This window comes from Mobula hypostoma, chromosome 19 (assembly GCF_963921235.1).
Source record: "Mobula hypostoma chromosome 19, sMobHyp1.1, whole genome shotgun sequence".
Classification (NCBI taxonomy): Eukaryota; Metazoa; Chordata; class Chondrichthyes; order Myliobatiformes; family Myliobatidae; genus Mobula; species Mobula hypostoma.
In genome coordinates this window covers 54,630,904-54,658,123 of record NC_086115.1, presented here as the reverse complement: position 1 = coordinate 54,658,123, position 27,220 = coordinate 54,630,904, and the positions used below count along the sequence as shown (strand labels likewise).

Sequence of the window (27,220 nt, the reverse complement as noted above, 5' to 3'; positions counted from 1 at the left end):
GTTTGGCAACCCTGTTACAGGGTACGTAACAATATTGCTGTCTTGATTCCCTCTTCTCTGGAAGTTATGTCATCCAGTGCTAGATTTATAAAGATCACCAATGTGTTCTATTGGTTTTAACTTCTGGCTGTGCTGAAATTGATTTCTTAATTTGTGAATTTTTATTTTTGAGGGGCCTAGTTTAATAAACCGCACAGAGGAAAGAAAGCTGAGGAATATTATTTTAGATGACTTGGAAACACAAAGGAATTCACTATGCTTCTTTGTCTACAGGAGTGGTCTCCTTCCCACAACTTGAAGAGTTTGCGCAGAAAGCAGCTTGCAGCTCGAGAAGCCATGGCCAGACAAACAGTTGTTTCTGATACCGAAACCAATAACATTGAGTCACCTATGATCAGGTAACCGAGAAAGAGTGGCTGGATACTGCTGATGTTAATAGAGATTTAATCTTCTAAGATGTTGAATGCAGACGGTATAGAAGGTAGCAGATGGGGTTGCCAAACCTAAAATGCTTGGGTACACACTACATTTATATGTGTATGAAATTGCTATGAATAAAGTAGCTTGTGTAATAAAGAAGTTTAAGGATGATATAGAAGTAGCTATGTGGTTGATAGTGAAAGCTCTAAACTGCAGAACAAGGTAGATAATCTGGTCATTTGGACCAAGTGAAGTTGCCAGAAAAGTGGCAAACAGAATTGAACCCAAAGCAGTATAAGATAATGCATTTGGAGGGGTGAAACAAAGGAATACACATTAAACTTAAAGGTATTGAGTGGTGTCGAGGAACAAAGGGACTTGCGAGCGTTTATTCACAAATCATTAAAGGCGGGTCAATAAAGTGGCTTTAAGGTGTGTATATGCTTTCTATTATTAGCCATGGTACAAAATATAAAAGTGTAAGAGTGCATACACTAGAATTTGAGTATTATGTACAATTCTGATCATCATATTACAGAAAAGATTATTTCACTGCAGAGGACGGGGGCGGGTGGGGAGGGCAGATTTATGAAGGTCTTGCAGGGGCTGGAGAATTTTAGCCTAGAGCAAAGGTTGGGTAAAGTAAAGTTGTTTTCTTTGGACTAATGGTTTGAATGACTATATAAAGCTATGAGGGACTTTCAAAGATTCAAAGTCAATTGTTATCAAAGTATGCATGCAGTATACAACCCTGAGATTCATCTTCCACAAAGACAGCCATAAAACAAAGAAACACCATGAAACCCTTTCTAGAAAAACACCAAAAAAACAAGATTGTGCAAACAGCAACAAAAAAAATAAGCAAAGATCACAGAATATAAAACGCAAAAATCAAGAGTCCAGGCGTATTCAGTTCTGCTCAGTCTTCATTAACACAAGCCGTCCTGATTTGAAATCATCCAAAATCACATCAAAAAAAGGAGCAACCAAAAGCACATCATAATGTGAACTACAGAGGCCAATCCACAAACCGCATCGTAAATCGGAAAGGTCCATTTTGCTCGTCCAAGAGATCAAAAATTCAAGATCATGAGTTCAAAATAAATGGTAGAAAGGTTAAAGGGAAAATGGGGACTTTTGTTTTTCCACACAAGAATTTGGAACTTGTTTATTGTGGTAGGAGAAGAAACCATCACCACATTTAAAGCATACTACAGACCAAGTACAGGAAAATGGGATTAGGCTGCAGTCCTTTTATCAGTGGGGATGGAGACAACCAATTGTTCCGCAAATCTTCTGTGATTTGTGTTGAGTGCAAAATAAACATTGATTACAAAATTAGGGATATCTCCCATAGTCTCGAAAATAGCCATTTCTGAAAGAAAGCACTTCCATTAGTGAACTACAGCACTGGAATGTCAGAATAGATATTTGTGTTCCAGTCTGTAGAGTGGAACTGCACTGATGATCCTGTTTCAGTACTTTTCTCTGTTCAATGAGTTCCTTTGCCATTAGTTCTCATCCCACAGTGATCTTTTACTCAGTAAAAAATAAATCCAGAGTCCATTAGGTTTAATTCTGTTCCTAGTTCATCATTTTTACTGCATTCTGCAGCATCATTGGTAGGTTCATGTTGTCAATTTTTCTTGAAAAGTGATTTGACTTATAAGTCTATTAAAATAGCCATGTATGAATTATTACAAGTATATTGACTGTAAATTCAATAAATCTTTTAATTCTCCAGTTTACTGCAGGAGGCAGAGAGTAAAGCCGAATTTAGTCATAACATCTCTGCACGGGAGCACTTTATATTTACTGACAATGATGGACAGACCTTCCATCTCACTGTGGAAGGGAATATAGTGAAGGATGTAGTCAGAATTCCTCCAGATGTAAGTACCATTAGGCCACATCTTAATGTGAAATAACGGGCTTATTTTGCAGTCTGACTGAAATGCCAATAAGTTGTATGATCTAGTAGATGTCCAACAAATCAAAATTATAATTAACTATCTGTGTAATCAGAGCAGATGCACAATTTAGTTTTTCTTGTAATTGAAAATAGGTGAAGGTCGAAAACTACTATTCTTGAAAAGCAGTTGCGTACAAAACAAGGGGTAGTTTTGGCAGAATGTTCCTCTCTAGATTGTCAAATAAACTGCTCAGTTAATTAAGCTTGGGTTCGATTGACCAAGCTTCCTTACCTCCTGCTCTCCCTTTCATTGTTTTGTATAGAAGCGTTTTTGATGTACATTAATTTGTCTGGTACATTAGGCCAGTGGTCCCCAACCACCGGACCACAGACTGGTACTGGGCCGCAAAGCATGTGCTACCGGGCCGCGAGGAAACGATACAAGTCAACTGCACCTTTTCTCATTCCCTGTCACACCCATTGTTGAACTTGAACACACGCGAGGTCATTACCCACGTGAGGGCATCAATCGGTCATTAACCTACAACTACTTGATGAGTAAAAAAACAAATGTCGCTTGAGAGTTTCTTAGGAAGAGATGGTAGGGGACATAAAAGGCCTAACGATGATGATAACGCAGAGACAGCTGAGGCCAAGACTGCAAAAAAAAAGCTTCCTTCAACAGAAAATATGACGAGACGTACATAAAATATAGCTTTATTGCGACTGGTGACTTGCACGCTCCAAGCTCCCTGTGTCTGATATGTGGAGACAAGCTGTCTAATGAGGCAATGAAGCCCTCAAATCTGCTTCGGCACCTTGAGTCCAAGCACCCTGCACTAAAGACAACCCCGCTGAGTTTTTTGAGCGGAAAAAACGTGAGCAAGTGGGACAGAAGCAAGTGCTGAGAGTCACCACCTCCATAAATGCTGCTGCTCTGAGAGCATCGTACTTAGTGGCTAGCCGTATTGCTAAGGCTAAGAAGCCTTTCGCTGTTGGTGAAGAATTGATTCTGCCTGCTGCCAAGGACATGTGCTGTGAACTGTAGGGAGAAGCTGCAGCTAACAAGATGGCACAGGTTTCTCTTTCAGCTACCACAGTTTCAAGAACAATCGATGACATAGTGGAGGACATCGAAGCACAGCTGTTGGAACTGATTAATGAGTCTGGTTTCACTACCCGAGTCAAAGAGGTTGCTCTGAATGCCAGTCACACACAGGGAAATGCTGGCTAGCCGAATAATGTCACCTGATCTTAACAGCGTATTGAGTGACGTTGTTGAAGTTACCAATCTCTTCAAAGCAAAAGCCCCTAACTCACATCTGTTTGTGCAGCTTTGCGAGGAAGTGGATGCAGAGCACAAACACCTTCTCTTACACACTGAAGTCAGGTGGCTATCAAGGGGGAGAGCCCTGGCCAGGGTTTTTGAGTTAAGAGAGCAGCTACAGAGATTTCTTTCAGGAAAAAAGTCACCACTGGCAGCACACTTCAGTGACGAGGAGTGGATAGCAAAACTCGCTATCTGTGTGACATCTTCAACCTGCTCAATGAACTCAATTTGTCACTTCAGGGGAGAATGACAACTGTCTTGAAGTTGGCAGATAAAGTGCCTGCTTTCACAGCCAAACTGGAACTGTGGGGACGGCGAGTGGGCAGGGGCATATTTGACATGTTTCCAACATTAGCTGGGAATTTGGGAGAGACTGAGGCTCACAGCTGGTGCACGGACACCTATCTTCGCTGTCGACAGAATTCGAGCGTTACTCCCCAACCTCAAATGACCCGAGACGTGCAAAGGAATGGGTCCGTGACATATTTGTGAATGTCCCCGGTGAATCATCCATGTCAGCGCGGGAAGAAGATCAACTCCTCGAGCTTGCAAATGACGGTGGGCTGAAAAGTATGTTTGACATAACATCTCTGCCGGCATTCTGGATCAGTGTTAAGGCTGAATATCGTGATAGCCACGAAAGCACTGAAAACGTTGTTTCCATTTCCAACATCATATCTCTGCGAAGCGGAGTTTTCTGCAATGAAAACGAAATTGCGGAATAGACTGGAAGTAAGGAACCCCTTATGACTTATAATTGACTTATCACTATATTCATGCGAAGAAAATATGCGCTGTGTGTTTAATATTAAATTCGTTAGATAAACCCTTTTAGAAATGAAATTGAGTGTATTAGCCACTGATAAATGACTTATAGTTGACTTGTCACCTATATTCCGGTCGTGATTAACACCCCCCACCCCCGGTTGGCCGGTATGCAAGAATATTGTCAATATTAAACTGGTCCGCGGTGCAAGAAGGGTTGGGGACCCCTGTGTTAGGCAAGGGACTATCACTTCAGCAGCTAGAGTTTAAATCCAGCACAGACTTTACAAATGAGAGTTGTCTCTGCTGTCTGTTTCTGTAAAAGATCGTAATCTTCTCCTGTAGTTGTTCAATGGCTCCATTTAATATCAGAGAATGTATACAATATACAACCTGAAATTCTTACTCTTTGCAGACATCCACAAAACAGAAGACAAATCCCAAAGAACAAATGACAGAAAAATGTTAGAACCCTGAAGTCCCCCTCCTCCCTCCCACACATAAGCAGCAGCAAAGCGTCAACCCTCCCTCTCTCCCACTTGTTCCAGTAGAAAACGTCAACCCCCCCCACCACCCACCATGCAAGCAATAGTAAAGGTCCCAAAGAGACCATAATCTAGAGTCCAGCAAAAACCACACCCCATAGGTACTCTCCCTCACTGACAAGGGAGAGAGATGTATCACCTCTTCCACAGCGAGAGGAGAGGCCAACAGCTCAGTTACAGTCTGCAGTGTCACTGTATTTTGAGCTCGCCTGACTGGAGAGTCAGCAGGAAACTCTCACCATTGAGAGAGAGTTTGATTGCTGGAGTGCTGAGGCTGCTGACTTGATATTCCTATCTCCTGTAGTGCTTCAGTCAGTGACACTGGGGAGGAACTGGTTCGTCTACAGGGCCACACAAGGTCACACTCAGCAGGTGCACGTCTTCCAGGTCGTTCCCGGAGATATCGAAAATGCTTGGCTCCGAGATTGGGAACCCACCGCTGCGGTTTGAGTGCAGCTGTATACTCTGACAAGATCCCAGCCACCTTGAAAAGGAATGAAAATATATTAAAGAGAAGAATTTAAACTGTTTCGCAGATGAACTTGAAGAAGTCGCCCTCTGGTGCCGTTCATGGGTTCATGGCAAAAAGTTGATCATGATTGATGCTAAATTAGAAATCTCAGCTGAAGAATCAATATCATCATGCATAATGAGCTCCAGAAAAGAGTTTCTGTTTACAAACTGGATCCAGAGTTTTGCAAACAACAGGAATTCTGCAGATGCTGGAAATTCAAGCAACACACATCAAAGTTGCTGGTGAACGCAGCAGGCCAAGCAGCATCTATAGGAAGAGGCGCAGTCGACGTTTCAGGCCGAGACCCTTCGTCAGGACTAACTGAAGGAAGAGTGAGTAAGGGATTTGAAAGCTGGAGGGGGAGGGGGAGATGCAAAATGATAGGAGAAGACAGGAGGGGGAGGGATAGAGCCGAGAGCTGGACAGGTGATAGGCAAAAGGGGATACGAGAGGATCATGGGACAGGAGGTCCGGGAAGAAAGACGGGGGGGTGGGGGGTGACCCAGAGGATGGGCAAGAGGTATATTCAGAGGGACAGAGGGAGAAAAAGGAGAGTGAGAGAAAGAATGTGTGCATAAAAATGAGTAACAGATGGGGTACGAGGGGGAGGTGGGGCCTAGCGGAAGTTAGAGAAGTCAATGTTCATGCCATCAGGTTGGAGGCTACCCAGACGGAATATAAGGTGTTGTTCCTCCAACCTGAGTGTGGCTTCATCTTTACAGTAGAGGAGGCCGTGGATAGACATGTCAGAATGGGAATGGGATGTGGAATTAAAATGTGTGGCCACTGGGAGATCCTGCTTTCTCTGGCGGACAGAGCGTAGATGTTCAGCAAAGCGGTCTCCCAGTCTGCGTAAACTGGGAGACCGCTTTGCTGAACATCTACGCTCTGTCCGCCAGAGAAAGCAGGATCTCCCAGTGGCCACACATTTTAATTCCACATCCCATTCCCATTCTGACATGTCTATCCACGGCCTCCTCTACTGTAAAGATGAAGCCACACTCAGGTTGGAGGAACAACACCTTATATTCCGTCTGGGTAGCCTCCAACCTGATGGCATGAACATTGACTTCTCTAACTTCCGCTAGGCCCCACCTCCCCCTCGTACCCCATCTGTTACTCATTTTTATGCACACATTCTTTCTCTCACTCTCCTTTTTCTCCCTCTGTCCCTCTGAATATACCTCTTGCCCATCCTCTGGGTCACCCCCCCCCCCCCCGTCTTTCTTCCCGGACCTCCTGTCCCATGATCCTCTCGTATCCCCTTTTGCCTATCACCTGTCCAGCTCTCGGCTCTATCCCTCCCCCTCCTGTCTTCTCCTATCATTTTGCATCTCCCCCTCCCCCTCCAGCTTTCAAATCCCTTACTCACTCTTCCTTCAGTTAGTCCTGACGAAGGGTCTCGGCCTGAAACGTCGACTGCGCCTCTTCCTATAGATGCTGCTTGGCCTGCTGCGTTCACCAGCAACTTTGATGTGTGTTCCAGAGTTTTGCTGTGGGTTTGTAAGGACAAAGTGTAGCAAATCCTGAATGTCTGTAACACCAACACAGAGTCAAGTAAGCTTCCCAAATCACTTAATTCATAGGGTTACGCAACGCACATCAAAGTTGCTGGTGACCCAAAATGTCGACTGTGCCTCTCCCTAGAGATGCTGCCTGGCCTGCTGCGTTCACCAGCAACTTTGATGTGTGTTGCTTGAATTTTCAGCATCTGCAGAATTCCTCGTGTTTACGTTTTTAATTCATAGGGTTGTGGTTTTTGGAAAAATGAAGCTGGGTGGGTTGAATCTAATTGCCCTTTCCAACCAGTTCAATGCACCTGGAGTGCTGTTGAGAACATGCATCAGTGGACAACAAGGTAATTGGTGTATGATTTGACAATGGTGAGAGGCTGTAATTAGTACATTCTGAAATTTGGATTAAAATATATGCTGGGGCAGATCTTTTTTTTCCAGTCCAGCAGAAGAGGGTTGATGCTTGAACAGTCTTATGTCCTATTCAGAGCAGCTGAGTAACGATAGCTGAAGTGCTTGGGGTAGGAGTGAGGTATTTGCTTCGATGAAATTGGCGCTTTCACTTACAGTCTGAGATTAGATTTTTTCCACATGCAACTGGGTTCAAACACCGGCTGCTTGGATTTACAACATTGCTTTGATTTTATAATTTGTTCTCCATCAGATGAATAATGGTAAAAACTATCTTCTCTAACAGGGAAGTTCAAATAGGTAAATCTAGTGGCAGCAAAATATAATTGGAAATAGAAGTGAAGGGAACTGCATTTGGCTGAGTTACTGAAGGGCCTGTGCTCACGGCACAGACTGTATTATGAAAGATACTTCGGATTTCTGATTCTCTTGATAATTCTACATGCATGTACAGCAAATCATTTTTCTTTGTAAAGGAAGGTAATTTTATTGTATTATTCTGACACATTCAGGTAAAATTCAGTAATGATCTTGCTGTAAAATGTGAAATGCTGGTCTGTTAGGATATATGTAAAGGTTTATTATGATGTTGCTGTGGTTACCGATTGATTTTAAGGTTGATTTGCTTCATTTAATAATAAGCTATTTGTTTTTCATAGAGAATAATTACTTACAAAGTAACAACAACTTGTGCATATGGGATGCTTAATTCTGTATCTCCAATCTCCAAAAGCACTGCAAGATACTTTACAACATTATTAAGCAAAATGTGGCATCAGAAAGGAATGATAGGAATAGCGGTTTAAGGGATGAACTTCCAGAGCTTTAGGAATCAAAGGGACAAATTCAGTATTGGAGCAATTTAAAAATCAGAGTTCCTTGAGCAGCCAGGAATAGAGCAGAAGATATTTCTCAGCAGGCACAAGGAAATTGTGATAGTGGGTCATGAGGGAATGAAAATAAGGATGAGAATTTTTAACTCGGAGCCATATTACATGAGAAGATGCAAAGGAAATTGCTAAATACACTGAGTCAGGATGTGGGCAGCAGAGTTTTGGATTGTCTCACATTTGTAGAATGTAGGAGAAACAAGACTAGACAGGGAATGTATTGTCACAGTTAAGTTCAGAGATGCCAAAGACCTGGATGAAAATTTCAGAAACAGTCAGCTGAGGCAGGGAGGGACCATTTTCAATGCTGATGTAGAGATGAGATAAATATTCAAAATGAGAAAAATACAAAGATGTAATGTTGAGACTTTGTAAGGCACTGGTGAGGCCTCACTTGGAGTATTGTGAGTAAGAAAGGATGTGCTGAAACTGGAGAGGGTTCAGAGGAGGCTCACAAAAATGATCCCAGGATTGAATGGCTCGTCATATAAAGAATATTTGATGGCTCTGGGCCTATATTCACTGGAATTCAGAGGAATGGGGGTGTCATCATTGAAACCTATTGAATGTTGAAAGGCCTTGATAGAGTGGATGTTTCTTATGGTGGGGCAGCCTCAGAGTAGAGGACACAGCCTCGGAATAGAAGGGCATCCTTTTAGAATGGAGGTGAGGAGGAATTTCTTTAGCCAGAGAATGGTGAATCAGTGGAATTCATTGTCCTAGGCAGCTGTGGAGGACAAGTTATTGGATATATTTAAGGTAGAGGTTGATAGATTCTTAATTGGTCAGGGCATGGAAGGTTACAGGGAGAAGGCAGAAGACTGGGGCTGAGAGGAAAATTAGATGAGCCATGATGAAATGACAGAGCAGACTCTGGGCCAAATGGCCCAATTCCGCTCCTATATCTTATGGTCTTGTGTTCCTAGCTATGATATGGTATCAGGACATGAGATCAACTCAGGGTCTTATTGCCACCAGGGTTCAGAGAGAGAGAGGAAATTTGTGATGGAGCCAGAAGGTCTTCCCACAATTGATTTGAGAATTCTCACCTATTTCAGAAAGCCAATCTGACAAGATAGCAACAAACATGGGAAAGACATTTCTACAAAAGCCACCAAGTATTAAATAAGAAGTAGATATCGCCACTGGCCACTAAGATTAAGCAGACCCTGAGAATGACATGAAAATGTTCTGAAACCAACATTGAGTTTTTGAAGGATATTAACAATGACCAGTTTATAGATCACAATCAGAAAGTTTAAAATAAGACTCTCCTTATTATCACACAGGAAGGTGACTTACTGATTCGGAATGGCTGAGCAGAGTGTTAGTTGTGGAGTGCAGAATGTGGAACCAAATGCTAAAGAGTTGGGATTTTGAAAACATAATTGAAAGTGAAATGGGAGAGATTTTTCCACAGTGACAGATAATGAAGGAAGTAAGGATTGGAAGAAGGTGTGATTGGTAAATTATGCAAGGAGTGAGCAAATATGTTATCACAAAGCAAAACAGTGAAGGAATAAGATCATATGAGTTGGAAGTGATGAGCAGCAGAAAGTATAATCAAGTGTTGAAGCTTCAGCAATAGTTTTTCAGGATGCTTTTAATAAATTGTGTATATGTAGGCATCTCCATGTAGAAGCACAGAAATACTCATGCTGTGTTTTCATGTATAGTCCTTGTATTTGTGCTTGGGGAATGTTTCTTATGTGTTGTGTTGACTGCATTAATTTTCACTTACAACATGCTGGAGGAACTCAGCAGGTCGGGCAGCATCCGTGGAAACGATCAGTCAATGTTTCAGGGTTCCGGCCTGAAACGTTGACTGATTGTTTCCACGGATGCTGCCCGACCCGCTGAGCTCCTCCAGCGTGTTGTGAGTGTTGCTTTGACCCCAGCGTCTGCAGAGTATTTTGTGTTATTAATTTTCACTGGTTTCTACACTTTCAGAGTAATATATAGCATTTTAAATGTTACAAGGACCCATGTGAATGTATGATAATAGTGTCTTCTTCAGTTCCAGTTGCAGTTTGATTTGTAAATTCAGCAATTAATAGGTGTAATTTTATTTAAGTGAGAAAAATGCATTCCTTTTGAATGATAATGCAGAAGGTGCTAATGATCTTAATTCTGACACTCTCCAAATAGAGCTACATAATATAACTATACCTTAAATGCAAGAAACTAGGTTTATTATTACCATTGCTCGTGATTATTGTAGTGATGCCTTTCATTTTTATGGTTCTATTCTGTTTATTCTGATGGATGCCAATGTGTTTGGGAAGCGGGGAGGGGAAGAAGCATAATTTCTTCTATTTAACAGTATTCCTTTTAAAGACAAAAAATCTTTAAAGATTAGCTTTGTCTACTATATGTACGTTGAAACATACTGTGAATGTATTATTTGCAACTATGTGCCAGAATAAACGTCGCCATGCTTCTGGCACCAATGTAGTATGGCCATAACTTACTAACCCTTACTAATCCGTACGTCTTTGGAATGTGGGAGGGAAATGGAGAATCCGGAGGAAACCCATGGGGTCATGGGGAGAACATTCAGGCTGCTTATAGACAGTGGAGAGAACTGACGTTTTAAAGCACTCTGCCGGCCATTACGCTACCATTTTCCGGCAATTAACTTAATCCCAGAGTTCAGGTTTCTGTGAATATTGCATTTTTTGAAAGTCCATGTGAACTTGTTTGAAAGTACAAGCATCCTCTGTCAAAGGAAATTGCTTAAAGAGTGAAGATGCAGAGCATGGGCAAGAAGCCCCTCAATGGAAACATAATCTTGCAGAGAAGAAAAATTGCTCTCAAAAGTATTGCAACGTGTTTTATTGATTGATTTTTATTTAGAGGTACAACATGGAACAGGTCATTCTGGCCCAAGGAGCCTGCACTACCAATTACACCCACGTGACTAATTAACCTTGTAACCAGTGCTTCTTTGGAACATGGGAGGAAACGGGAACACACAGAGGAAAGCCACACAGTCACGGGGAGAACGTACAGACTCCTTACGTACAACGTCGGAATTGAACCAGACTCACTGGCGCTGTAGTAGCGTTATGCTAACTGCTGTGTTGCTATGCTGCCCCGCAAGCACATATGTTGTGCTTGTTGGAAAAAGTATCAGCCCTTCAATCTCAAAATATTCTTAAAGTACAGTACTGTGCAAAAGTCTTAGGCATATACATATAGCTGGGCTGCCCAAGACTTTTGCACAGTACTGTAGTAAATTTATGTATTGCACTGTACAGCTGCCACAAAAAAAATCATGACAAATGAATGATGGTAAACTGAATCCGATATGGGTCTCTATTGCTGACTGAATGTGAAAAGGGGGCAGGGAGGGGAGAATCATGGTTGGGAAAAGGGGAAGGGAGAGAGGAGGGAGCAGGAAGCACCAGAGAGACATTCTTGTATTGATCTTTAAATTAAATGACCTTGTCTGGTGTCTCAGGGATGGGTGTGTCTGCATCCACGCCCGCCCCAGCACTCCTCCTCTGCGGCACTCCACCCTTGCCATTCCCAATACCCTTCGTTCCTGATAGTTCAATATGTAGATGTTGTTAAAGGATTAAACTCAGTCTTTTGCCATGATATTTGCTAAAATTATTCAGTATTTTGTAAAGAATTAAGTTAAAACTGCATCTGGATTGCATGAGGTGAATGTTGAAATAATTCTCAACTAATTACAGGGAGACATGGGCAGCATCACATGCATTGCATGGAAGGGAGAGATGTTGGTGCTCGGAGATGTTGATGGAAATGTGAACTTCTGGGACTTAAAAGCTAGGCTTTCAAGGTAAGTCAATTTAGAACTTCACTGGTGTGACATTAAATGTGTGTCCGCCCTGAGGCGCTATAATAATTGAGTACCTGCTACAGATATGATTGCCATCAGTGACTCAATAATGCAGGATCACTTGACTTCTTTGTGCTGAGGAGGGGGAGTGAGGTCCATACCACTACATTTCACATCTGTCCACTAAAATCTGTTGATCTTCACAAATTGCTCCTGAAAAAATCCCAAGCTAGACACAATCTGTCTTTGAGCAGTGAGCAGACAGATAGTCACTGAATGATCTACCCCTTGCCCAGTCATAGGTCTAGATCAGGGGTCCCCAGCCTTTTTTATGCAATGGACCCCTACCATTAACTGAGGGGTCTGAGGACCCCAGGCTGGGAACACCTGATCCTGATTTGCAGCTTTGCCTTATCATATCATGGCTTGAGCAATTAGAGATGGAGCATTCACTCAGCGCAGTTCAGTTGCTATATGCTCGTGCTGACACAAATGTGTAAGTCGTGCTGCTAGAAGTTATGGGTTATTGCAGTGATGTTGTCTGCTTGTGGTTCTCTTGAGGATACTCCTGCATGAACTCGGGGCTTTTTCTGGGGCATACAAGTTAGGTACAGACTGTGGCCAATGGCTCATCAGTAATTTCAGCACCTCATTTTTATCTACCTGTAATAATCTTTCACTTCCTTTTTCAATCTCTTTATTAATTTTAGAATATATAAACAAAACATAGCAAGGATACAAGTAATAGGAGATAAATTGTTACACTTACAAACAGTAATCGTAAAGTCCAATATTGAAATTTGACAAAACTCCCAATCATAAAAAAACTAACAACGGATAATACAGAACAAAAAAAACTAAAAAAAAAACATGAAAAAGAAAAAAAAAGCCAAAACCAAAAAAAAAACCCCGACCCAAAAGAAAGACAAAATTAATCAACTAAACTAAAAGACTTGGGCAAATCTAAGAACTTAAAAATGAAAAAGAAGAAAACCTCAGTGCCAACGACTCCATTCCCCTCCAACAACAATACAGAGAAATAGAATAGGTTTGGAAATAAAGATATTACATTAAGTGAAAATGCTGAATGAATGGCCTCCAAGTTTTTTCAAACTTGATGGAAGGGTCATAAACTGCACTTCTAATTTTCCCCAAATTCAAACACAGCATAGTTTGTGAAAACCAATGAAATACATTAGGAGGGTTAATCTCTTTCCAATTCAATAAAATAGACCTTCTGGCCATTAAAATAAGGAATGCAATCATTCTTCGTGATGAAGAGGTTAAATTATTTAAATCTATCATTGGTAGTCCAAAAATAGCAGTAATTGGATGCGGTTGTAAGTCTATATTTAAAACTGTTGAAATAATATCAAAAATATCTTTCCAATATTTCTGCAACAAGGGACATGACCAAAACATGTGGGTTAAAGAAGCTATCTCAGAATGGCATCTGTCACGTATTGGATTAATATAAGAGTAATAACGAGATAGTTTATCTTTGGACATATAAGCCCTGTGCACTACTTTAAACTGTATCAACACATGTTTAGCACATACAGAGGATGAATTCACCAACTGAAGAATTTTTTCCCATTTTTCAGTCGGTATATTAATCTCAAGTTCCCTTTCCCAGTCAGCTTTGATTTTATTAGAAGCATCAGGACATAAATTCAAAATTATATCATATATGATTGCTACAACACTTTTCTGAGAGAGATTTAAATCTAAAATTTTTTCCAAAATATCCGTTGGATATGGATGTGGAAAATTAGGAGAGACAGTAATTAAAAAGTTTCTAATCTGTAGATATCTAAAAAAGTGAGATCTGGGTAAGTTAGATTTATTAGAAAGTTGATCAAAAGACATAAAACAATTATCCATAAATAAATCGCGAAAAGATATTATACCTTTAATTTTCCTATCAGAGTAGGCTTGATCCATCGTGGAAGGTTGAAAAAGAAAGTTTGACAAGATAGGGCTTGCTAGGATAAATTGATTGAACCCAAAAAATCTTTGAAATTGAAACCATATACGTAAAGTATGCTTAACTATTGGGTTATTCATTTGTTTATATAATTTAAAAGAAGTAAAAGGAAGTGAAGTTCCTAAAACCGAACCCAAGGAAAGCCCTTGTAATGAATTAGATTCAAGATTTACCCAATGGGGGTTTAAAGATACGTCCAGATCTCGTAACCAAAATTTTAAATATCGAATATTAATTGCCCAATAATAGAATCTAAAATTCGGGAGGGCAAGCCCCCCCCCCTCCTTTTTAGACTTCTGTAAATACCTTTTACCTAACCTAGGATTTTTATTCTGCCAAATATATGAGGAAATTTTTGAATCTACATTATCAAAAAAAGATTTTGGGATGAAAATTGGGACTGATTGGAATATATACAAAAATTTAGGCAAAATGACCATCTTAATAGCATTAATCTGACCAATCAAAGACAAAGAGATTGGCGACCATTTGGTAAATAACAGTTTAATCTGATCAATTAAAAGTAAAAAATTAGCTTTAAATAAATCTTTATATTTTTTCGTAATTGTTATCCCTAAATATATAAATGAATCATTAACCAGTTTAAATGGTAAAAATCGATAAATAGGTACATGCTTATTTAAAGGGAATAATTCACTCTTATTAAGATTCAATTTATAACTGGAGAAGTTACTAAATTGAGCTAACAAATCTAAAATAGCAGGAATTGACTTCTCCGGGTTAGAGATATATAGCAGCAAATCATCTGCATATAATGATAATTTATGTATTTCGTTCCCACGGGTAATACCAACAATATTTGACGAATTACGAATAGCAATTGCTAAAGGTTCAAGAGCAATATTGAATAGCAAAGGACTAAGAGGGCAACCTTGCCTAGTGCCACGAAAAAGACGAAAAAAGGGAGATCTATAATTATTTGTACAAACCGAGGCTACCGGGGAGTAATATAACAATTTAATCCAAGATATAAATGTCAAATTAAAATTAAATTTCTCAAGAATATTAAATAAATAAGGCCATTCGACTCTGTCAAAAGCTTTCTCAGCATCTAAAGAGATAATACATTCCGGGGTGGTAAATGAAGGGGTATAAACAATATTCATTAACCTCCTAATATTAAAGGATGAATAGCGGTTCTTAATGAATCCGGTTTGATCCATAGAAATAATTTGAGGTAACACCTTCTCCAATCTAGTTGCTAGAATTTTTGAAAAAATTTTAGAGTCTACATTCAAAAGAGATATCGGTCTGTATGATGTACAATCAGTAGGATCTTTATTCTTTTTAAGAATTAAGGAAATAGAGGCTTCATAAAACGATTGTGGTAATTTACCTAAACTGATTGCTTCCTTGAATATTCTAGACAACTTAGAGGAAAGAATGGAGGAAAAAAATTTTAAAAATTCCACTGTAAACCCATCCGGACTGGGTGCTTTACCAGAATTCAAAGATGAGATTGCAGTTATTATTTCTTCCTCTGAAATGGAAGTTTCTAATGATAGGCACTCTTCGGGTGATAATTTCGGAAAACTCAATTTACTTAAAAAGTCATGCATAAAATTAGAATCATGAGGAAAATCAGAGTGATATAAAGAGGTATAGAATTCTTGAAAGGTTTGATTTATCCCAGCATGATCCACTGTGAAAGTATCATCCTGTTTATGAATCTTAGTAATTTGACGTTTAACCGAATCAAATTTCAAATGGTTAGCCAGTAATTTACCCGATTTATCACTATGAATATAAAAATCACTTCTAGTTATCATTAATTGATTTTCGATGGAGGATGTTAATAATAAGCTATGTTCCAATTGGAGTTCAACTCTATGTTTATACAACTCCTTACTGGGCAAAATAGCATATTTTTTATCGACTTCTTTAATTTTATCAACCAACAAAAGTATTTCATTGTTAACACGTTTTTTCAGACCAGCCGAATAGGAAATGATCTGACCACGGATATAAGCTTTAAAGGCATCCCAAACAGTTCCATTGGAAACTTCGTCCGTAGTATTAGTTGAAAAAAAGAAATCGATCTGCTCCTTTATAAATTTGACAAAATCTTGATCTTGAAGCAAAATGGGGTTAAATCGCCATTGTCGGCTAGTACAGGAGATGTCCATTAACTTGATAGAAAGTTTCAGTGGAGCATGATCTGAAATAACAATACTGTCATAATTACAATCAAGTACATCTGGAATCAAACGGGAGTCAATCAAAAAATAATCAATTCGGGAAAAAGAACGGTGAACATGTGAAAAAAAGGAGAATTCCTTGTCATTTGGATGTAGAAATCTCCAAATTTCTAAAATTCCAGAATCCAACATAAAAGAATTAATAATAGTAGCCGACTTGTTCGGTAAAGCCGGACTAGCTATGGATCTGTCCAACATGGGATTCAGACATAAATTAAAATCACCACCCATTATCAACATATACTCGTTTAAGTTAGGAAAGGAAGTGAATAATTGTTTAAAAAATTCAGGGTAATCCACATTTGGAGCATAAACATTCACCATAACGACCTTTTTATTAAAAAGTAACCCAGTAATTAACAAAAATCTGCCATTAGGATCCGAAATAATGTCTTGATGAATAAATGTAATTAAAGGGTCAATAAAAATTGAAACGCCTTTAATTTTGGCTTGAGCATTTGAGTGGTATTTTTGACCTTTCCAAAACTTAAAGAAGCGTTGATTATCCTCTTTCCTTACATGAGTCTCTTGTGCAAAAATAATATGAGCATTCAGTCTTTGGAACACTTTGAAAACCTTTTTCCGTTTTATAGGATGGTTTAAACCGTTTGTGTTCCAAGAAACAAAATTAATAGTATGAGCCATAATTAAGAGTTAACCCTTTGGTAAGAAAAGGGTTAACCACAACGTGAACTCATAAAACCGGAAGAGGAATACATGATTAGAGAGGAACCGGAAATCTCGACACTGCGGACATCTTGGTAGTTCTGAAACAGCCCAATAGAAAAAATTAAAAAAGAAAAAGACTGACCCACCCCCCATACCCAAGAACCCCGAACTAAGCCAGAAATGGCTGAAGGAAGCTCTAACTAAAACTAATTCTAACCCCATTTCTGCAGGGGACAACTCCAAAAATATATGTTAGATAAAAGATCTCCCAGAAACTAATGCATGTAAAAAATAACCAATATAATAATTAATCTACATAATAAAAGTTAGTAAAATATATAAATTAAAAAAGCAGTCAGTACATATAATTAGTTATAAACGAATAAATAAAAAATCGCTTCTAAAATGGAAGAAGGATTATGGGAAGAAGAAGCATAGGAACATGGCGTCCCAAAAAAGAAACAAAGGAGGTTAAGCAAAAAGAAAGACAAGTTGCCATTTTGATTATGCAAAAACCAAAAGTAGGAAACATATAACTAAAAATGAAGAATCTAGCTTCGACTACTAAACAACTCCAACAACTTAAATCCAAAGTTATTGATCTCGAGAATTGATCGAGAAGACAAAACTTACGTTTAATCGGTTTACCCGACGATGTTGAGGCTGGAGATCCTGCAATATTCTTTGCTCAACTTTTGAAGGATTCGTTCGGTTCAGTTTTTCCCAATGATCCTCCATTACTCGACCGCGCCCATCGTATACCGTGGACAAAGTCGGCAGCGATTGCTTCTAAACCTAGACCAGTTATTCTTCGTTTCCATTATGTCAATGTTAAAGAACAACTTCTCCAGGTTGCTCGTCGACAAGGGATGATCAAGTATCGCCAGCATTCCTTCAGGATAGTTCAAGATTACAGTCCTGAAGTGATGAAGGAGCGACTGACTTTTAAACCCCTAATGTCGGAATGCTATCAAAAAAATCTCAAACCGGCACTATTGTATCCTGCACGTCTCAGAATCTCTCTTCCCGATGGAAATCGTCGTGTTTTCCATTCTACGACTGCTGCCCGAAGCTTTTTGGATGATAAGTTCCCTTCTGATACAGATACCCTCTCTTAATCTGTGTCGGGTGCTTCCAGCACCAATTTTTTTTTCTTCTGGTGTTTTCTTTATAAAATGAACCTCTTAATATCGCCCGATGAAGGTTTATTTTAAGTCTAAGATTTTTGTTCTTTATTTACTACTATAGTTGTTACTTTATAACTTATATAGATTATTTATCTTCTGTAAATTAACATCAGTTTTTTTTAGTTAACCTTTTGTTTTAACTTTTCCTTTCTCGTTATTATTTATGATATGATTCGACAATCTTTCATTTCCTTGCCTAATGAATATCTACTTATCACTATCTTAAAAATGTCAACTGCCCTTTGAGAAGTGTTCTAAAGAAGCTGTATTTTTAAGCAGTGATCCCCTAGTACAACATTATCCCAGAAGAGGAAGCATGCTATCGAACTCCACTCTGTCAAGGATAACCTTGTTGCTTACAGGTACTCCCCAACTGATGAATGCTTGACTTAAGTACAGCCCATGCATACAAACTGCATTTAAAAGATCAGTGGAATGGATTGGCTGGCTGTTGTGCGACTGCAGGAATTTTCTACCTTGTGGGAACTCAGCTCACAGCCACATTTTGACGTGAACAGTCTGGGTAACGACCAGACACAGGAACGGAACCTGGGTAGCAGCTGAATTACGGCACAACAGCAGACTATTCAGCTAACCTAACCTATGCTGTTTCCCAGCAGAGAAACCCATCAGTCCCATTTCCTGCCTCTTTTTCCCCTGAAGTCCTGCAAATTATTCTTTCTCCCACCTCTACAACTTCCCTGATAGTCTTTGCTTTGCCACTTGCCTTTACTAAGAAGTAAATTACTGTGTCTAGTTAATCTTCCAGCACACGTTTAGGATGTAAGATGAAACTAACATGATGAAAACCCACCTTGTCATGGAGAGAACAGACGGACTCACGTAGACAAGGTCAGGGTCAAATCCAGATACCCAGAGCTGTAAGGCAGCACAATAGTGTTAAAATTCATGAGGAACTTGGATGTTTCAGCAAACATTTCAATCAAGTCTCCTTTCACTCTTCTGAACTGTAATGAATTCAAGCCTTGTCTGTGAAATCTCCTCTCAAAAAACAGACTGCTCATTCCTGATACAATATGTTTAGCAAACCTCTGAATTGTAACATAATTCCTGAGAAGGGCAAATCAATACTATACAGAATATTCCAAATGTGGTGTCTCTAATGCCTCATATAATAGAAACATAACCTTCCTTCTTTTCTATTCAGTCCCTGATGTTAAACTAAAATTGTATTTTATTTCCACATTATTAGTTGTACCTGCACATTAACCATGGCAAATTGTGCATCAAGACATTTGGACAACATGCTATCAAATTTATACCTGCAAAAGAAAGCAGTTTCAAATTTATTTGTGTCACACGTTATTTGCCAGCTCTTTGCCCACTCACTTACCCTTTCTCTAAGTCTTTTGGGCCTCTTTAAGTTCCCTTTGCAGCTTAATGTACTACCTGATATTAGAACATCTGCAAATTTAGCAAACGTACCTTTGGTGCTTTAATCCAAGTCACCTACATAACGTGTTAAAGAGAATCTGTGGCCCACCACTCATCACACCTTGTCAACCAGTAAATGGCATATTATTGTCTAATCACAAACAAGAGAGAATCTGCAGATGCTGGAAATTCAAGCAACACACACAAAATGCTGGAGGAACTCAGCAGGCCAGGCAACATGGAAAAGAGCAAGTCAACGTTTCAGGCCGAGGCCCTTCAGCAGGACACATTATTTTCTTCTCGGTTTCTGGTTGGCCGACAAATCTTTTTTTTTCCAGGCTAAACCATGAATTATTCCTTCTAAAGTATGAACTTTTATATCCCCTAATAGCATCTAATGTGGCCCTTTTATAAAAAGCCTTCAGGAAATCTAGGTATGTTATGTATGGGTTTCCTGTTATCTGGAATACACATAACGACAAATGCATACTATGGCTGTTCTTTTATGGAAAGTCACCTTTACGGAATTGTCAGGTCACTACTCAAGAATTTAATACGGAATAAGTTCAAAGTAAAATTGCCCAGTACATCATGGGCAAAGCCCTCCTAACCATTGAACACATCTACATGAAACGTTGCCGTGGAAAGGCAGCATCCATCATCAAAGATCCTCTCCATCCAGGCCTTGTTCTTTCCTCAGCACTAGCATCAGGTAGAAGGTGCAAGGAGCTCTGGACCCATATTACCAAATTCAAGAACAGTTACTACCCTTCAATCATCAGGCTCTTGAACAAAAGGGGGTAACTACACTCATTCTATTTCTGGTGTTCTCATGCTCTTGTTATTTATTGCTATTTTACTTATATTTGCATTTGCACAGCTTGTCTTGTTGTTCATTGATCCTGTTCACGGTTACTCTTCTATAGATTTGCTAAACATGCCCGAAGGAAAAATAATCTCAGGATTGTAGGTGGTGACATGTATGTACTCTCATAATAAATTTTGCTTTAAACTTTGAATAAAATTCATTCATGGAATTTGTGTTGAAAAATAAATAAATCAACACAAAACTTTTCCAACTCTCAATTCTTGACACATAGGCAAGTAATGTAGCTTTGTTATGGAAAATCAAGAGAAAGCTAGTTTTCCAAGAATGGACACTGCCCCCTTCCCCCAACCCATATTATGTGAGGACTGCCGCACTTCCAAGACTTTCAATAAATAAGTAAAAAGTGATTTCCCTTTCAAAAAAACACATTGACTTTTCCTAAGCGTGTTTCTATAACTTCTTTAATCAACATTTTCTCAATGACAGATGATGAGCTAAATGATTTGTAGTTTCCTCCTTTTGGGCTCCTTTTTTGACCAAAGGTATTACATTTGTTATTTTGTAATTATCCTTAAATCTAAGAAATTTTTGGAAATGTTTTAAAAAATGCATCAACTATCAAACTAGCCACTTGTCAGATGAATTCTTCTGGGCCTGGATACTCGTGTGACCATGTAGAGGGAATCTAGTATCATCAATTTGCCATTCCCTTATCAGATTCATATTCAGATTCAGATTGATTTATCACATGATTGAAGCATACAGTGAAATGCATCATTTGCATTAACAACAAAACCACCTAAGGATGTACTCGGGGCAACCCATAAGTGTCACCACACAATCCGGTGCCATGTAGCATACCCACAATGCTCAACGAAACAACCTGGAACACAACAAACACCAACAACAGCAAAGTGAGTATAGCTCTTCAAATGCCTGTTTGTGCTGTTCCAGTGAGAATGTACAAATCGTTGACATTTGCTCAACCAGATGAATGGCATTCTCTATTTGTTTTAATTGAGCTGATGCAGAAGTTCATTTGTGAAAGTCCTTGTTTTGATTGATCTCTGTGCAGGGGAATTCCTACTCACCGTGGTTGGGTAAAGAAGATTCGTTTTGGTCCCGGAAAAGGAAACCTGAAACTTTTAATGATGTTTAATGATGGAGCTGAAATTTGGGATTCTAAGGAGGTAATGCTAATGTCCAGACTTTTCCCTGATCCACTTTGAAAGTATTTGTGATGTGTCATACAAGTTGCATTCCTGTTCATTATGTTTAATGTGCTTTTACTAAATGTCAGATATGTTACTTGAATCTTCCTCAAAGTTCATTTCTCGCATGTTAAATATATTTGATCAAAATACAGCCATTGAAATAAATTTAATAAAATGGTTTTAATTTCTTAAAAAAATAATTATTGGTAATTTTGTGTTTTAAGGTTCAAATGATAAGCAGCATGAGAACTGGTCGCAATGTCAGCTACAAGGTCCTTGACATTGATTGGTGCAGTTCCGATAAAGTTGTTCTGGCTTCCGATGATGGCTGCATCCGAGTTTTGGAAATAGCAATGAAATCAGCAAGTTACGGAATGGATGAGCAGGAGTTAACAGGTGTGATTACAAGTTTAAGTGTAAAAACATGGTCCGATTGTGTAAGTGTGTTATAAAGCTTCAATAAAAGCTTACATGTTCTCAGGTTATTTTAATTTCAGATAATGGTATTTGATAGTATTAGTGTTTTTTTTCCAAAGGGAGTGTTATTTTTTATTTTATTTACGGAGACGCAGTGCGGCATAGGCCCTTCCAGCCCTTTAATCCGTGCTGCCCAGCAATCCCCCACTTTAATCCTAGCTTAATCATGGGATAATTTATAATGACCAATTAACCTACCAGCCGGTATGTCTTTGGACTGTGAGAGGAAACCGGAGCAGCCAGAGGAAACCCACGTGGTCGCAGAGAGAACTCCTTACAGGCAGCGTGTTGGTACTGTAAAGCGTTGTGCTGCCATGCTACCTTGCTGCCCAATTCCTGGTTATGTGTCCTCCTATGCTAGGCAGGCAGACAATCCCTGAAGAGTATTGATAATGGCTGGGGTCAGCCATCTTGTAAAGATGCTGCCCCAGAAGAAGGAGATGGCAACCACTTCTGTAGAAAAACTTGCCAAGACCACAATCACCCATGTCACACAACATGGCACTTGATGATGATGATGATATGAGTATTGTCATTATGTAAATGCCAACTCTCTCTTCCTTCCTTATGTATCTATGGTAATTCCGGGACTTAGCTGTTTTCCTTTTACAATGGATGCTCTTACTTGTATCCAGCTGAGTTATGTTTTCTTTTCTCTTTCCCTTCCATTGCCATTCTGATGTTGGGCTCTTTATTGAGGGCGGTTGTGCTGAGCTGAGTTCAGATTCTGATCAGATATCGTCTTCTCCAAAGCTAAAACAGATTTGCCTCTTAACATCTGTAGTGTTTTTAATTTAAAAGTTGGTAGTTACTTTCTTAAGTTACTTGGTAATGTGCCACAGAAATGGTCAAAGATCTGTTTTCTCTAGCCTTAGAATTTAGTAGGACTTGGATAGAAATTGGATTTGAAGTCTTGCAGATTTCTTTCAGTAATTGAAGGAATACTTTGTTTGTACTGGTCATTTCAGTACAGCGTTAGTGTAAGAGAGTGTCATTTACAATAGCACCCTTTCATGTAAGATAACTACTCGAAGTAAGCACTGAGTTTAAGTACGCTGGATCAGACAAATGGACTCTCTATTGGTATATGCTACTGTGAATTTGAAAATATGATGTTTTGTTAAATTGTTAGAACACTGCACAAAGCCGTAAGTACATTACTACTTGGCATTCTGTCACTATAAAATAGTCATAATTTATATTGAGTGCTCCTGTAGTTTAGGGCTTGCGATGTTCTTATAAATAATGCAAAATTGATCATAGTTATTACAGATAAATAGCCATGCATTTATTTATAGACCTGATGGTGAGATGGTTGGGTGTTAATTCTCATGCAGTTTTACCCGTGTACACCCTGTACCCCACCTGCTGGTGGAATCTTTCCACTGCAGCAAGCTTCTTTCATTTTTTTTACTTCTCAGATAAAGTTGGAGGTAATCGCTAATGCTCAAAGAAAGATGTAATCTGAGTTGAAATCTTTTATTTGCCTATCAACAAATAATTCTAGTTGTCATCCTCTGAGGGACATTTATATGAAGTGTTTTGCAAATTGTTTTTGAATTAATTCAAGCTTTTGTTTTAAAATTCCTTATGAAGATGTATGATTTTAGTGTTTTCTACACTTGGAATACTTTTGAATATTTAGAATAAATAGCAATTTCAGTGTTTTCCCTATATTTACAATATCTTTTATTTTTTTCTTCACTGCATTTATTTTTCTTGCATGGTGATGGGTCCATAAATAAAATGTGGCGTGAGGTGGATTTCAGATTTCTTTCATCAGCTTCTCTTGATTTTCAGTTCCATCATTCACAAACACCCAACGGCAATAATGTCATCAACAAAACTGATAGCTAGTGACATTTAAAAATTCTGAAAATCAACAATCTAGGAAATAAAAATCTCTGCTTTTAACTAATATTTTAAGTTTTGTTTTAATTATAAACAAAGTTCAAAGTAAATTTATCATCAAAGTACACGTATACCACCCTATACAACCCTGAGATTCATTTTACTTGCAGGCATACTCAGTAAATACAAGAAACAGAATAGAATCAATGAAAGACCATACCCAGCAGGACGGACAAACAATCAATGTGCAAAAAACAACAGACTGTGCAAATACAAAAGAGTAATAATATTAACTAAATATGCAATAAATATTGAGAACATGAAATGAAAAGTTCTGACAGTGAGTCCTTAGGTTGTGGGAACATTTCAATAATGGGGGCAAGTGAAGTTATCCCCTGTGGTTCAAGATTCTGATGGTTGAGGGGTGGTAACTGTTCCCAAGCCTGTTGGTGTGGGTCCTGAGGCTCCTGTACCTTCTCCCTGATGGCAACAGCGAGAAGAGGGCATAGCCTGGGTAGTAGGAGTCCTTGTTGATGGATGCTGCTTTCCTACAACTGCACTGCACTCCGTGTAGGTGTGCTACATGTACAAAAGCATAAATGAAACATTAGCATAGAAGCCAAGATATGATCATTTTAGTTCTTTCAATCAAGACCAACTCCTGTTGCTTGGCGTGACAGTCAGCGTAATTAAAGTCCGTGCATTTAAAAGAATTTCAGCGAATTGCAACGATTCTGCTGATTGACAGTAAAGAAGCTTGCTTCGTGACTGGACTATTCGTATTTTTCTTGTGTAGATCCAATTTGGTGCCCTTATCTCCTTCTTCCAAGATCTTGTTTTGTATTGAAAGCTTTCCTATTGCATCAACCATGGAATGGACAGTATTCACTGGATATTATGCAAATGTAAGTACGCTCTAACCTAACAACGACTTCTGTTGCTTTGTAATTGGTTATGGAACTTACAGATGTATAAACAGAAATCAATATTTCGTGAGTGCATATTTTTATTATCCTTCTGGATAATTAGGATAATCATTTGAATGTTTACTAAGAATGTATTAGCATATTGTTAAAATAATCAGTGCTGAAATTCTACTGTATCTTAATTACATATTGACATGTTGTGCTTAATTACTTGATGTTTTTATTTATTCCTGAAGAGGAATATTCTTGAACCAAATGAGCATATCTCTATGCTGCACACATAAAAATGCTGATGAACGCAGCAGGCCAGGCAGCATCTATAGGAAGAGGTACAGTCGACGTTTCGGGCCAAGACCCTTCGTCAGGACTAACTGAAAGAAGAGATAGGTGCTGTCTATCCGCGGCCTCCTCTACTGTCAAGATGAAAACACACTCAGGTTGGAGGAACAACACCTTGTATTCCGTCTGGGTAGCCTCCAACCTGATGGCATGAACGCTGACTTCTCTAACTTCTGTTAATGCCCCACCTCCCCTTTGTACCCTATCTGTTATGTATTTTTTTTTCTTCTCTCTCTCTCCTTTTTCTCCCTCTGTCCCTCTCACTATACCCCTTGCCCATCCTCTGGGCTTCCCCCCCCCTTTCTTTTTCCCTAGGCCTCCCATCCCATGATCCTCTCATATCTCTTTTGCCAATCAATTTTCCAGCTCTTAGCTCCATCCCTCCCCCTCCTGTCTTCTCCTATCATCTTGGATCTTCCCCTCCCCCTCCCACTTTCAAGTCTCTTACTATCTCTTCTTTCAGTTAGTCTTGTCTAAGGGTCTCGGCCTGAAACGTCGACTGTACCTCTTCCTAGAGATGCCGCCTGGCCTGCTGCGTTCACCAGCATCTTTATGTGTGTTGCTTGAAATTCCAGAATCTGCAGATTTCCTCGTGTTTGCGATATCTCTATGCTGATAGTTGTTTCCTGTTTTCTACAGCTCTTATTCAGAAAACGAAGAAATAAAGTGTCTTATGCAGGAACAATTGAACTCTATATCAAGGTGAATACATAATTTATAGTTGTATTTCATGTCATGAAATTGAAATGGTGTCTTTAACTGTATTTCTGATTAAAGCTTTACAATTGCATGTTAGCATATAAAATATTACCAAATTTGTCTACATGTTTCTCAGTTAATGCTGTTTATTTTCTTTACAGCGACATCCAGCAACTTCTTATAGACCCCGAATTCCAACTGCTGCAACGATGCTTATTGGTGGCAAGGTACCTTAGATTCACCTTGGAATAGCTAGGCCATTGCCTCCTTCAGTCCTGCCCTCCATAGTTAAACCGTTAGGCCTGTGGGCATCATGCATAGAACTGTTTATGTTCAAAACCCAGAATGCTGGCTCTGTTACATCTTTTCAAAATCTGCACCCTTCTCTCCCAGGCCCCAAAATATTCATTACTCTTCAGATCACAGTACATTTCTATTTCTATTTCCTTCCCCATTTTCGTTCAGCTTATTTTTGGAATTGAATCCATGTGCTCCATTGCTCATCTCCTATCATAGTTCCATATGATATTGTTCTCACCTTTTATTAGAACCTTTTTTTCTTTCTGTTTTCTAATTGCAAAGCCACAGAAAGTCCAACTCTTTAAAAATCATTGAGCCATCATCAATCCCTCCTGCTTTTTACACCTCCACAAGGAAATCTGCAGATGCTGGAAATCAAGCAACACACACAAAAAACGCTGGTGAACGCAGCAGGCCAGGCAGCATCTATAGGAAGAGGTACAGTCGACGTTTCGGGCCGAGACCCTGCATTAGGACTGCTTATTACACCTGCTTACTTCAAGCTTTAACTTGCATTGTCAAACTTGAAGCACTTCTGAAATGCACCTGCTTTCCCTGGCTCTATTTGGGCAGATGTTCATACCATGAAGATGTCTCTTACAAGTTACACCTTACATTCTGTTAATAATCTGCATGGACCAGTATATTCCATATTGACTCAACTTTCTGGTATTTATTAATTTCCATACATTAGGTGTTTTATATATTTATTTACTTTTCTACCATCCATGCATAATTATTTTATGATAGACTTTTTATTTTGTTAATAATTTAAAGCGAGAAACTTTATTACAAATAAACTTTTCCCAGTTTTTACCTATCATTTCCTTGAATTGCATTTAAACACTTTTGTGAACTAAATTCATATTTCTGTATTTCTTCTACACTATTTCCCAAGCAATGTGATACTGACTTTACTCACTCAACCATTTATGTATGTTACAATGTGTTGACTGGTACCGATCAGACCATCTTTTCAACTTAAAATTAATGTCTAACTAACCAATTTTGACCTCAAC

General features: G+C 39.0%; 1 protein-coding gene across 2 annotated transcripts in view; it reads left to right on the top strand.

Moving 5' to 3' along the window:
- wdr11 (WD repeat domain 11) overlaps positions 1-27,220 on the top strand; it is a 144,438-nt gene that overhangs the window by 88,302 nt on the left and 28,916 nt on the right. For both annotated transcript variants that reach the window (XM_063071922.1, XM_063071923.1), the window contains 8 exons: positions 274-398; positions 2,165-2,312; positions 12,003-12,109; positions 21,471-21,585; positions 21,834-22,005; positions 24,734-24,842; positions 25,842-25,904; positions 26,063-26,128. In XM_063071922.1, coding sequence (XP_062927992.1) covers positions 274-398; positions 2,165-2,312; positions 12,003-12,109; positions 21,471-21,585; positions 21,834-22,005; positions 24,734-24,842; positions 25,842-25,904; positions 26,063-26,128 — 905 coding nt within the window. The remainder of the gene's footprint in view (positions 1-273; positions 399-2,164; positions 2,313-12,002; positions 12,110-21,470; positions 21,586-21,833; positions 22,006-24,733; positions 24,843-25,841; positions 25,905-26,062; positions 26,129-27,220) is intronic.